Source organism: Pongo abelii, chromosome 18 (assembly GCF_028885655.2).
Source record: "Pongo abelii isolate AG06213 chromosome 18, NHGRI_mPonAbe1-v2.0_pri, whole genome shotgun sequence".
Lineage (NCBI taxonomy): Eukaryota > Metazoa > Chordata > Mammalia > Primates > Hominidae > Pongo > Pongo abelii.
The window spans coordinates 86921316-86934281 of record NC_072003.2 but is presented as its reverse complement, the minus strand read 5'-3'; the positions used below and the strand labels follow the sequence as shown (position 1 = coordinate 86934281).

Here is a 12966-nt window from a genome sequence, read left to right as displayed (position 1 = left end):
ACATAGTAATACGTTAATATATATTAATATGCAATTTGTACATATTAGCATCAATAGGAACACAGGACCTACATATGCACACACACATACTTACTAGAGCGGCTGTGGCTCAAATGCAAGGGCAAAATCCTCTGCTTCCTCAGGAACCCCCTAACGTGATTAGGATCACACAGCAGAGAAGACACAGGCTTCATCATCAAGCAGACCTGGACCTGTCCTTCTTGCTGTCTACACTGGGCAAGTGGCTTCTCTAAACCTCAGTTTCTTCATCTGTAAAAGGGGAAGAATGTTCTACTTGCAAGATTGCTGTGAGGGCCAAGTGAAATGAGGACATGAAACCCCAGCCACCAGCAGGTCTCAACAGGTGTCAGCATCCGGGACACCAGCCACAGCTGTGCGGCTTCAGGAACCTGGTCCACTTGACCCTCCTTGCCAGAGTCACCATCCAGACCCAGCCTTGACCCACGGCCGCTCTGGAGGGGATGGGACAGTGGGATTTGGGATCGGGAGACCTTGGTTCAAGTCCCCTAGCCCTGCTGGTATCTACTGGCCTTCCCCAGGGCCTGACTTCCCCCTCGGCCAGGTGAAGATAATGATCTATTGATTTTAAAGCATGTCACCAGGGCTAAATGAGGCATGAAAGTGCTTTGTCCCCTGGCACTTCTGCTCTTCCTGTTTTCGGTGCCAAAACCCTTAGGCTGGCCAGGCTTGGCGAGAGGCACCGTGAGGCTGCTAGCCTGAGCCCTAGCTCTGTCCTGGCTGGCGGGCTGTCCTTTGCGAGTGACCACTCTGCCCCAGTTGTTTCATCTGCAAATGATAACAGCCGGCACCAGCTTCGCTCATGATGGAAGCCCCGGTGTTAAGCCCCTGCCTCCACCTCCACTCGGCCGGCTCCAGGCAAGGCAGCCACTGTGGCAGTGACTGTCAGAATTGCTCTCTTACAAGGCGCTGCTTGCACCAAACTCAGGTGGGGGTGTCTGTGTTGCAAACACAAGCACACACACTACACATACACAGCACATGCCACACACATGCACACACCACACACCATACATACCACAGGCATACATATACACACACATAGCACATAGAACACACACATTCCACACACACCACATGCCACACACCACACACATACACCACACCTTACACACATACACGGCACATGCCACACACATACCACACATATACACACCACACATAACACACACACTACACACATACATAAACACATACATCACACACATACAAAGCACATGCCACACACATACTGCACATACACATATACACACCACATAGCACACACATTTCACACACACCACACAGATAACACACATACCACACATAAACACATACACCACACATACACAGCACATGCCACATATACACACCACATAGCACACACACAACACATACACATTTCACACACACATGCCACATACATACCACACACACCACACACACATATACACACCACATAGCACACAGAACATTCACACATTTCACACACACATGCCACATACACACCACATATGCACCACACATACCACACATACACATATACACACCACACACAACACTCACACATTTCACACATACCACATGCCACACACACAACACACACACCACACATAAACACATATGCCACATGCATACCACACATACACATATACACACCACATAACACACACATTTACACATTTCACACATACCACGTCACACACACACCACAAACACATACACCACACACACATACACAGCACATGCCACACACATATACACACCACATAGCACACCACATAGCACACACAACACACACTTTCACATACACACCACACACACCCACACACATACATAAACAAATACACCACACACACACATACACAGCACGTCACATACACCACACATACAACCACATAGCACACATGCCACACACATCACACACATAACACACACATTCCACACACATGCTACACATATATAAACATATACATAAACACACCATACACAATACACACCTACACACACATACACAGCATATGTCATACACATACACACACCACCCATGCCATTTACATAAACACATCATATAAAATACACACCTACACACATCATGCACACACATCTACACACATACATACATGTCACATACCACCTACAAATATACACACCACATATCACACATATACCCCAACACACATATACACACATACACATCACACAGATATCACACACGTATACACACCACATAGAACATGCATACACACACCATGCACAAATCACACACCACACAGATATCAAACACATATACACACATTGCACATGCATACACACACCACACACAAATACATACATATCACATAACTACACACACCTACACATATATACACATATACACCACATAACACACATATCACACACGCCACATACCACATACACATACATGCCAACATATCACACACATACACACACATGCAGACCACATAGCCACACGTGCCCCTACACACATATGCACACACACACACACACACACACACACAGGTAAGGGGTGTTCATTTGGTGTCAGGAGCTTGCTCACAGCTCCAGTGCGATGGAACACTTTCCACCCGGGCACTAGCTGCGTTTATGTTGTTACATGATGGAGCCTTTCGCAGGATCCCCACCTACCTCAAAACACCAGGGTGGCCAGGCGCGGTGGCTCACGCCTGTATTCCCAGCACTTTGGGAGGTCGAGGCAGGCAAACCACGAGGTCAGGAGATCGAGACCAGCCTGGCTAATACGGTGAAACCCCGTCTCTACTAAAAATACAAAAAATTAGCCGGGCATGGTGGTGGGTGCCTCTAGTCCTAGCTACTCGGGAGGCTGAGGCAGGAGAATAGTGTGAACCTGGGAGGTGGAGCTTGCAGTGAGCCAAGATTGCACCACTGCACTCCAGCCTCGGCGACAGAGCGAGACTCCGTCTCAAAACAAAACCAAACAAAACAAAAAACACCACCAGGGTGAAGACCTTCTCAAAGCGATGCCAGCCACTGTTTCCTGAGCATCTGCTAAGCATTTGCTAAACATCATCTCAACTAATTCTCCCAGCCATGTTGTGAAGTAGATATTTTTATATCCATTTCACAGAGGAAGTGGTGGGGGGACTGAGGAGGTGAATTGCAAGCTTGGGGAGGGGAATTTGGATGCAGACACGCAGGGGAGACAGTCACATGAAGACTGAGGCAGAGACTGGAGTGATGAGTCCACCAGCGGAGGCCCCCCACAGATGGCTAGCAGCCCTTGGAGGCTGGGAGAGAGGCCCTCAGGGCCTCAGAAGGAACCAACTCTGCCAACACCTTGATTTCTGGCCTCTGCCTCCACAACTCTAAGAGGATTAATTTCTGTTATTTTAAGCCATCCAGTTCACGATCATTTGTTTACAGCCACCCTAGAAAACTGTGTTTAAAAAAAAAAAGAAAAAGAAAAACAGGGCCCGATGCAGCGGCTCACACCTGTTCCCAGCACTTTGCGAGGCTGAGGCAGAAGGATTGTTTGAGCCCAGGAGTTCAACACCAGCCTGGGCAACAAAGCAAGACCCTGCCTCTACAAAAAATTTTAAAAACTAGCTGAGTGTGGCGGCACACACCTGTGGTCCCAGCTACTAGGGAGGATAAGGTGGGAGGATCTCTTGAGCCCAGGAATTCGAGGCTGCACTGAGCTATGATCGCACTACTGCATGTCATCCTGGGCCACAGAGCAAGACCCTGTCTCTTAAACTAACAAAAAGTAGTTTTAATCTCTGACTGGCCACAAGCCTTGCCACCCCCTATTTTATTATACCATCCAGTGTCACTCATTTATTTTTTGCCTGGCCCTCAAAGGCATTTATTTATTTAGTTAGTTAGTTTTTGTTGTTTTTGTTTGGTTTTGCTTTTTTGAGATGAAGTCTTGCTCTGTCGCCCAGGCTGGAGACGAAGTCTTGCTCTGTCACCCAGGCTGGAGTGCAGTGGCGTGATCTCAGCTCACTGCAACCTCCGCTTCCCAGGTTCAAGCGATTCTCCTGCCCCAAACTCCCAAGTAGCTGGAATTACAGGTTCCCACCACCACACCAAACTAGTTTTCGTATTTTTAGTAGGGACGGGGGTTTCACAATGTTGGCCAGGTTGGTCTTGAACTCCCAGCCTCAAGTGATCTGCCCAGCTCATCCTCCCAAAGTACTGGGATTCATGCACTGCCACACCCTGCCAATAAAAACTCTTAAAAATGGAGAGAAACATAGACCAAAAACCTGATAGAAAAACGGGCAAAACCAGGCATCTTATTGAACAAGATACAAAAAATGGCATCCCCACCTAGTTCTCTGACCCTTCCAGAGACTTTGAGATGTCGTTATAATTTAATAAATCTGTTTCTGCTCAAGCTAGACATCATAGATTCTGTTGTTTCTAATTTATTTGGTGGGCACAGGCTATTTATAGAAATCAATCCACCTTGAATCATGAAGGCTTTCCAGCCTGCCGTACGTCCCAATGTTACTGACACCAGATCCTGAAACAGTTTTAAAAGAGGAATTCACAGATGTATTTTCAAGCAATTACAGTTTTATCCCAATGTGAGTACTGCCTTCTAGAGTGACGACTTTGAAGGAGACAGAGTTTTGGGTTTGGGTGAGCCCTGGTATGTTTGTTCAAAAACAGAGCTTTTAGAGTTACACCTCATCACCCAAACAATATGTTATATGCCTTTGGAATGTTTTTTTTAACCCACACTTGAGTCTGGGAGTGTCTCATGTCTTGAGACTTCATTTCAAACAAAACAGTGATGGTAACGTGAAGATGATTCAGATGGCATTGGGAAGCTCTCCAGTTCTTCCATTTTCTTGATACTTCTCTGAACCCTACACAGGATCTAGAGGCGACAGATCAGGTGTCAACCTCTTGAAAAGTCCAGGGTAAGCAGGACTGCCTTTGGAAACTCTCTCAGCATAGAAACAACCTGAATGCCCAATTAGAGGGGATTCTTTGAATAAATCATGCTACATCCAAACAAAGATTTGTGTTGCCCTTAAGAACCATGATTTAGAATAGACTCATGGATATGAAAAGACATTTGGGATGTATTGTTAAGTGAAAAAAATAGATTGCAAAATGTGGAGTACCATCCTATTTTTGAGTCGTACACTATTTTTTTGTAAAAGTATGTGTGCATAAATATATTTGAATACAAAAGTGTCTAGAAGAGTATCTTTTAGAGTTGGTTATGACTGGGAAGTGAGATGATTTGTGGCTTTTTATATTGTTTTTTAGTGAGGTATAATCTGCTCGTAAGGAACATGTATTGCATCATAATCAGACAAAACAACACAGTTATTTACATGTTTTTAAAAATCCTGTATTTGCTTGAAAATATTCCAGAAAGAACATGTGTTTATGTCGGGGGTGGGGTGAGAGAAATGGATAGAGTAAGAGTGCCAAAATGTCATCTTTGCGGAAGCTGGCCAAAGGGGACTATAAGAAATCGCCATATGATTCTCTTGAGTATGTTTGCACATTTCACAAGAAAAGGTGAAAACAAACAAACAAATGAAACCAAGGTCAGCAGTGAGTTCATCCTTGGCTTTTAGAGGATATCACAATTGCACTGCAAGAAACACAGAAATATGAGAAACAAATATACGACAGAAATAAGGCTGCAAAACTTAACGCTAAGAACCCAGGAGCCATCAGCTGTGCGACCTCAGGTCAATAACAGCCTCATGAAGCCTCAGGTCCCTCATCTGTAAAACGGGAGAAAACCCTTGCTGCGTGGCAGGCTTGTTTTTCAGACTGAAAATCCTAATTGCTACTGTGGTTGCTGTTGTTCAATCCACAGGCCCTGGAAGTCTGGAAGCAAGAACTCCACACCCCAACAGTGGTTTCAAACTTTGGTGTGCACTGAGATGACCAGGGTTACTAGCAAAAATGCAGATTCCTGGCCAGGCACGGAGGTTCATACCTGTAATCCCAGCAATTAGGGAGGCCGAGGCCAGTATATGGCTTGAGGTCAGGAGTTGGAGACCAGCCTGGCCAACATGATGAAACCCCATCTCTACTAAAAATATAGAAAATTAGCCGGGCATGGTGGGGTGTGCCTGTAACACCAGCTACTCGGGAGGCCGAGGCAGGAGAATCGCTTGAATCAGGAGGTGGAGGTTTCAGAGAGCTGAGATCGTGCCACTGCCTGGGTGACAGAGACCCTGTCTCAAAAAAAAAATGCGGATTCCAAGGTCCTACCCCTAGGGATCCTGACTCCATACGTGGGGCCAGGCCTAGGACCCTCCACTTTAAATAAGACCCCAGGCCATTCCCACTGGGGAAATGCTGCATCTAGCCCCACACCAAAGACACCTGGGTAAGCAGGTCTGCCTGTGCAGAAACCGAGGCTGGACGTTGTTCGGGGCTGATTGCCCATTTATGACTCTAGGTGGACTTTGTCTGCAGTCATGGCTGGAAAAGCCGGCAAGCAACAGACACCTTTGCAAAAATAGCAAATAAACAATATGTCACATTTGTGGTTTCCTCCTGGGAGGGGCAGAGTCTATGGACAATTGACTTAGGGCAGAATCCAATTCCAACATGAACTAACTGTGTGGCCCGGGCCAAAGCCCTTGACCATTCAGTATCTGTATGATGGGAATTTTGATAGCAGTATCAGAAACAGCCCCATGGGGTTTTGTCAATTACACGAGGCTGTCAGGAACCGAGGCCTGGAGCCAGGACCCCATCAGGAAGTTTAGGGATCCACTGGATTTATGGCCTCCATGCTCAGGGTGTCAGGTCCCAAACCTTCTCAATCACAGGAAAGCAGGACTCAGGCCAAGGGAAGGAAGCACATGTCGCAGCTGGAGACCACACACACCTTGGCAGCACCCCAGGGAGAGAAAATTCCCTGCTGCGCCAGGCTTCTCTGTGCACTTCCAGCCCCGATCACTTAAGGAACCCCTGTTCCACTCTGAGTCTTCTTCTGAGGCCTCTGTTTGTGTTGTCCTGCTCCTGGCCTGGCCTCTAGATCCCTCCTCTCGTGGGGTCCTAGGTCTGAAGGAAAAGCAAGATGGCAGCAGTCTGGGGGAAGAGCATGTGCTTGGGGTCACCGTGGCCCATTTCTGGGCTTGGCCTGGTCACCTGCTGCAGTCGGTATCACTCATTCAGACCTAAGCAGTAATGCCAGGCAGGTCATGTCCTCCTTGTAAAATTGTTTGTTTGGGGAATTTGTGGTGAACTCCAAATCTCTCTCTCTCAAAATTAATACTATTAGAGTCATTTGTGCTTGATTGCAGCCCGGCGGAAGGGACAGCCCCCACTTCTCCCCTCGCCTCTTTGTGGTTATTTGTAGGGTAGTTACAGGAAACCAAGACAATGGCATTTCCCCCTAAACATGAGTGTGCCTCTCAGCGCAACCCAGTTCACAACAAATAGTCCATCCTCGCCCTATAGGACCAGGCCTCAGGAAGGGCTCGGGGGCCTCAGAGGCAAATGACACCCAGCCCTTCAACCCTGCACAACCACAGACCTCACACCCAGTGGTAACCAATTTGGCTGAACAGCACCCTAGACTGTGGGCTCCCCCTGGTGCTGGGCCCCCTCACAAGGAGGCAGGGCCTACCCTCCTGATCTAGCCTGAGCCCCTGAGTCCTCTCCCAACCTCCTCCCCGCGATCTCAGCCGCTCCAGCAAGGCGTGGGGCTGGTGTCCTTCAGCTGCCTCCCTCTCCAGAGGAGCAGAGGCGGCAGATGTCGAGGCAGAGGTGGAGAAAAGCTCCTGGCACGCTTGCAGCCGGGGTCACCTTGTGCACCGGCCGAGTCAGGGAAGGGGGAGACAGGAGGTGCCCCGTGTAGAAAACCAGAATCTCGGGGCCAGGACCCAGAGAATGCCGGAGGGCCCGGGAGGTCAGCGCCTGCCCTCTCCCCATGAGGGAGGCCGCCTCCCTCAGGCAGCCTGCCTGCTTCAGAGTGGGGAGTCCAGGTTGTCAGTTCTGTAGGGTCGATGGACCTGGTCTCATTTGCCTCTGAGGCCCCCAAGCCCTTCCTGAGGTCTGGTCCTGTAGGGCAGGGATTTCATATTTGTTGTGAACTGGATTGAGCTGGGCCACACCGATGTCTGGGGGGAAATGACATTGTTTCAGTTTCCCTGGCTGCCCTACAAATAACCACAACACGCTTGAGTGCGGGAGGGGTGGGGGGATGGGGGTGGGAGATGGGGGTGGGGGGTGGAGGTTGAAAACAATAGCAACTTACCTTCTCACAGTTCTGGAGGCCAGGAGTCCAAAGTCAAGGTGTGGGCAGGGCTCTGTTCCCTCTGGAGGCTCTAGGGGAGGGTCCTCCCTGTCTCTTGCAGCCTCTGGTAGGCCCAGGCACTCCTCAGCTCCAATCTCTGCCATCCTTGCACATAGTCTCCTTTCCCCCGAAGTCTCTATGTGTTCATTTCTGTATCTTGTAAGGACAGTCTCATTGCATGTAGGACTCACCCTAATTCAGTGTGATTTTATCTAGACTCTTACCTTAATTATATCTGCAAAGACTCTTTTTCCAAATAAGGTCAGAGATTTGGGGTAGAGATAAACTTTGGGGGGACATGATTCAACCTAGTAAGCCATTAAATCACAAAGAGCACACAAGAAGGACCAAAAAAGCAGCGGGAAGTGGGGAGGACCTTGATCCAAGAACTTCCACAGCTCAGGCCTCCCTTGTTCCAGCCAGCAAGGGCTTTCCATGAGCACCTTTGACTTCCACTGCTAGCCAGGATGATGGGTTCCTGGCTCTCTTCTACAGATGAGGAAACTGAGGCTCAGAGGCCTTTGAATGCATAGCCAAGTTCACACAGTCAGCCAGAGCTGGGACTGGAGCTCACTTGGTACCAAAGCCTGGGGGTTTCACAGCCAGCTCGGGCTGGATGGAAGAAGCCCCACCCCCACCCCCAGCACTAATGAGGTTCCAAGATCTTTCTCCAAGGAGTTTGCTCTATCAATAAGAAATTAATCTTTTGTTTTGTTTTGTTTTTGAGACAGAGTCTTATGCTGTCACCCAGGCTGGAGTGCAGTGGCGGGATCACCATTCACCGCAACCTCCCTTTCCTGGGCTCAGGCAATCCTTCCACTGCAGACTCCCAAGTAACTGGGACTACAAGCACATGCCACCACATCTGGCTAATTTTTGTATTTTTTGTAGAGATGGGATTTCGCCATGTTGCCCAGGCTGGTCTCGAACTCCTGGGCTCAAGGGATCTACCCTCGGCCTCCCAAAGTACTGGGATTACAGATGTGAGCTTCTGAGCCCAGCCAAACTGTCTTGATGTTCACGTTCTTTCACTACCTTAGATTATGAATTTTGGAATGTGGCCAGTTCCCTGCAAACACATTAAGAAGTGAGGTCTAGGAGAACAATGATTAATTTAATTATTAATAGAAATCAGCCTAGACCTGGGAAATAAGATGAGGAGACCCAACTGTCCCCAGCCTTGCCCTTGTGCCCATGTGGGAGGCCATCCTGACTCCATTTAGATTTTTGCTTCTTCCTACACTGACAAAGAACACTGGGGCGGCTCCAGGGAAATGTGCCCAAGGTGTGGAGGGGGCTGGGGGAGTGGAGAGCAATTTTTTTTGTTCCCACCCATGCTTTTCTGCAATGTCTGTTCATCCTTGAAGACCTAAGACTGGAGAATGTGGGGTTTGTTTGTTTTGGAGAGACTGGGGTGGGGGCGGGTGTCTCACCATGTTGCCCAGGTTGGCCTTGAACTCTTGGCCTCAAGCGATCCTCCTGCCTCGGTCTACCCAGTAGCTGGAACCACAGGCGTGCCAGATTCGGCTGAAGAGTTTTGTTAGGAAGTTTTCAGCACCTTGGACCATATCCTGAAAAAGTTCATTCATTGATTCAACCAATCTCTAGTGTGCACTGCCCAGAACCAGAGTGTGAGCTCCACGGTGTAGGGAGGGCGCCAGCTTTGCTCTCAGCTGCCCCCGGGCGCTTGGGACCTGGAACCCATGAATGAACAGACCCCGTTCTAGATCAACAGACATTCAAAGCAGCGCTCTAGGGGAAGGGCAGAGGAGGAATGAGCGTCCAGCCCCGGTGGCTCTGCTTCTTTGCCTGTGTGTAAGTGGTGGGATTTAAACGTGGTTGGGTGCACCGGCCCTTCCCCCACCTGCAATCCGGTGCCAATGCAAGTGCCAGGGGAGGGTGGCGTTTCTGTTTACTTCCAGCCAGGTCAGCTCCCTTGCCCCCGCCCCTGTGTTTGCATTTTCTCGGTTTGGCGAACTGGTGAAGTAGCCGCGGAAAGAAGGCGGATTTAAAGGCTCCATTTGGACGAAGTTTTTGGAGAAAGCTTGCACCTCCCATCACACCCCCAGGGCAAGTCAGCCGCCTCAAAAGTGCCGGTGCCGGCCCTCTGTGAGCTCAACACCTTCGCACAAACCCCGCGGGCGGTTATTATTACTCTCATTTTCCCGGGGAGGCGCCTGGGGCTCAGAGAGGCCAAGTGACTCGCCCAAGGTCACACAGCTTAGCAGTGGCTGATCCGGGATTGGAACCCGGGACTCCGGACCCCGCGGCGGCCGTTTCTCGAAGATACCCACTACCTCCCTCTTACACCGCTCAGGAATAAAGCAGGAAGGCCGAACGCCCCGTTTTCGCCCAAAAACAATGCTCCACGCAAATTTGCGGGAACAAAAGCAACCAGAAATCCAGCCCGGGTTTTCCGCCTCTCCGATCTCCGCGGACCAATCGCGTCTTGACGGCCGCCGAGGGACGGGAGGCGGTGGCTCCAACATGATCGACAGCCCCCAGGGAGGCGTGGCCGCGGCACGGGCGAATGGGATTGGGGACCCGACACAATCACGGGCCGAGAACGGGCCGCCTGAGCCAATCACCGAGGGGGGCGGGCCCGGCCGGCCCGGGCTGTCGCGAGAGGCGGCCACCCCGCCCACTTCTGCTGATCCCGGCCGCCCGTCAGCCGCGAGCGCGACGATCCCTCCGCTCCTCGGCCGGCGCCTCCTCCGCCGTCGCCGTCGCCGTCGCCGTCGCCGTCGCCGTCGCCGCCGCGCTCGGGCCCGGATCCGTCCGCCGCGCGGGAGCAGCAAGGCCGGCAAGTCCCGGCCGGATCCCTCCGCGCCTCCCGCCGCTCGTCCCTCCCCCTCCAGCACCCGTTCCGCGGCCGCGGCCCCCAGCGCTCCCCAGGCGGCGACGCCGCGCCCGCGGCCCGGGGTAACGGCCGGCCTGGGCGGAGGCGCGGGCTGCGGCGACGGCATGGCCGGGGCGGCTCCGTCGGGGGGCGGCCCGCAGTGACAGACCCTGCGGCGCGGGGGGAGATGGGGGCGGCCGCCTCCCGGGCGACGACGACGACGACGACGAGGAGCAGCCGCCGCCGCCGCCGCGCACCGGCCGCCGCTGGGCACGGGCGCGGGGAAGGCGCCTCCCCGTGAGCGGGGGGCCCGAGGCCGCTCGCCGCCCCCGGCCGCCCCGGCCGCCCCGGGCCCCCCCGGCGCCCCGCGCGCGCCCGCCCGCCGGCCCCTGACGGGAGCCTTGCCCGGCCCCGGTCCCCGCCCCCGCCCCGGCGCCCGCCCGGCCCGCGGCGCCCGCGCGCCCTCACCCGGCCCCGGCCCCGGCCCCGGCCCGCGCGCCCCCGGTCCCGGCGCGCCCCGGCCGCGGCCCCCGGCGCCCCCCGGCCGCCCCCGCGCGGCCCCCGGCCCCGGGTCGCGGCGCGGCGCGGGCGGCAGCATGGTGGAGAAGCGCTGCCCGCTGCAGAGGGACGGCGTGTACCGCTGGTTCTCGGAGCTGCCGTCGCCGCAGCGCGTGGAGTTCCTGTGCGGCCTGCTGGACCTGTGCATCCCGCTCGAGCTGCGCTTCCTCGGCTCGTGCCTGGAGGACCTGGCCCGCAAGGACTACCACTCGCTGCGCGACTCGGAGATCAAGGCCAACAACCCGGCCGACCTGGGCAGCCTCACCAACCTGACGGACGAGGTGGTGCGCAGCAAGCTGCTGGTGTCGCTGGCGCTGCTGGGCTCGGAGCAGCGCGAGGCGGCGGGCGTGCTCTACCGCACGCTCACGCACATCGACTCCATCATCCACAACTACGGGCTGCAGCTCAACGAGGGCCGCACGGGCGATGAGTTCCTGCTGCTCTTCACCATGGCCTCCAACCACCCGGCCTTCAGCTTCCACCAGAAGCAGGTGCTGCGCCAGGAGCTCACGCAGATCCAGAGCAGCCTGAACGGCGGCGGGGGCCACGGCGGCAAGGGCGCGCCCGGGCCGGGCGGCGCGCTGCCCACCTGCCCGGCGTGCCACAAGGTGCGTGCCCGCCCCCAGCTCTGCCCTGTACCCCAACTCTGCATCCCCAACTCTGCACGCCAAGCCTCCAGCCTGCATCGCGAGCGCCCACGCAGGTCTCCAAGCCTGCACCGCGACCCCCCCACCCACGCCTCCAGCCTGCACCGAGAGCCCCCACCCAGGCCTCCAGCCTGCACCACGAGCCCCCAGCCCGTGTCCCAAGCCCCATCCTAAGCGTCTGTGTCGCACCCGAAATGTGTGCCCCACCTCTCCAAGCCTCCACCGTACATCCCAAGCCTCCGCCGTACATCCCAAGTCCTCACCCCGTGTCCCGAGCCCCCATCCTAAGCCCGCACTCCTCACCCTAAGTCTGCACTTCAAGCCCCAAGACCGCACCGCGGCCCTGAGCCCACACCCTGAGTCCCCTCTGCGTGCCCCAAAGCCTCCAGACCTCCGCCTCGCGCCCCTTGGGCAGGAGCGGCTGCAGGGGCCCTGGGTCCGAGGATCCGCGGGAGCGGTGCGGGAGACGTCCGCGATCAGAGCTCACAGTCCCAGGTGTCCTCCTTTCACTTAGCCGGCTGCAAACGCGATAAGGCCTTTGTCCCCTTAATGGGGCCCTTGGGTGACAGATAACACACATTGCGGCGCCTTGGTTTCCCCAAATCTGGTATTTATTACCAGAAAAGGAAGGA

At 53.7% G+C, this 12966-nt stretch overlaps 1 protein-coding gene and 1 long non-coding RNA gene across 3 annotated transcripts in view; one reads left to right on the top strand and one right to left on the bottom strand.

Moving 5' to 3' along the window:
- Nucleotides 1-5355: 5355 nt before the first annotated feature.
- Nucleotides 5356-9337, bottom strand: LOC103889549 (uncharacterized). Its single transcript, XR_010137864.1, has 2 exons — nt 8252-9337; nt 5356-7053 (listed from the first exon to the last, which is right to left on the bottom strand). It is a non-coding gene; the product is annotated as an uncharacterized LOC103889549 (long non-coding RNA).
- A 2125-nt stretch (nt 9338-11462) lies between these two features.
- ZCCHC14 (zinc finger CCHC-type containing 14) overlaps nt 11463-12966 on the top strand; it is an 85742-nt gene continuing 84238 nt past the window's right edge. The window contains exon 1 of one of the 2 annotated variants that reach the window (XM_024233664.3): nt 11463-12295. In XM_024233664.3, the coding sequence (XP_024089432.1) occupies nt 11726-12295 (570 nt within the window). In that variant the 5' untranslated portion in view covers nt 11463-11725. The remainder of the gene's footprint in view (nt 12296-12966) is intronic. The other variant, XM_024233663.3, reaches the window with a different exon arrangement.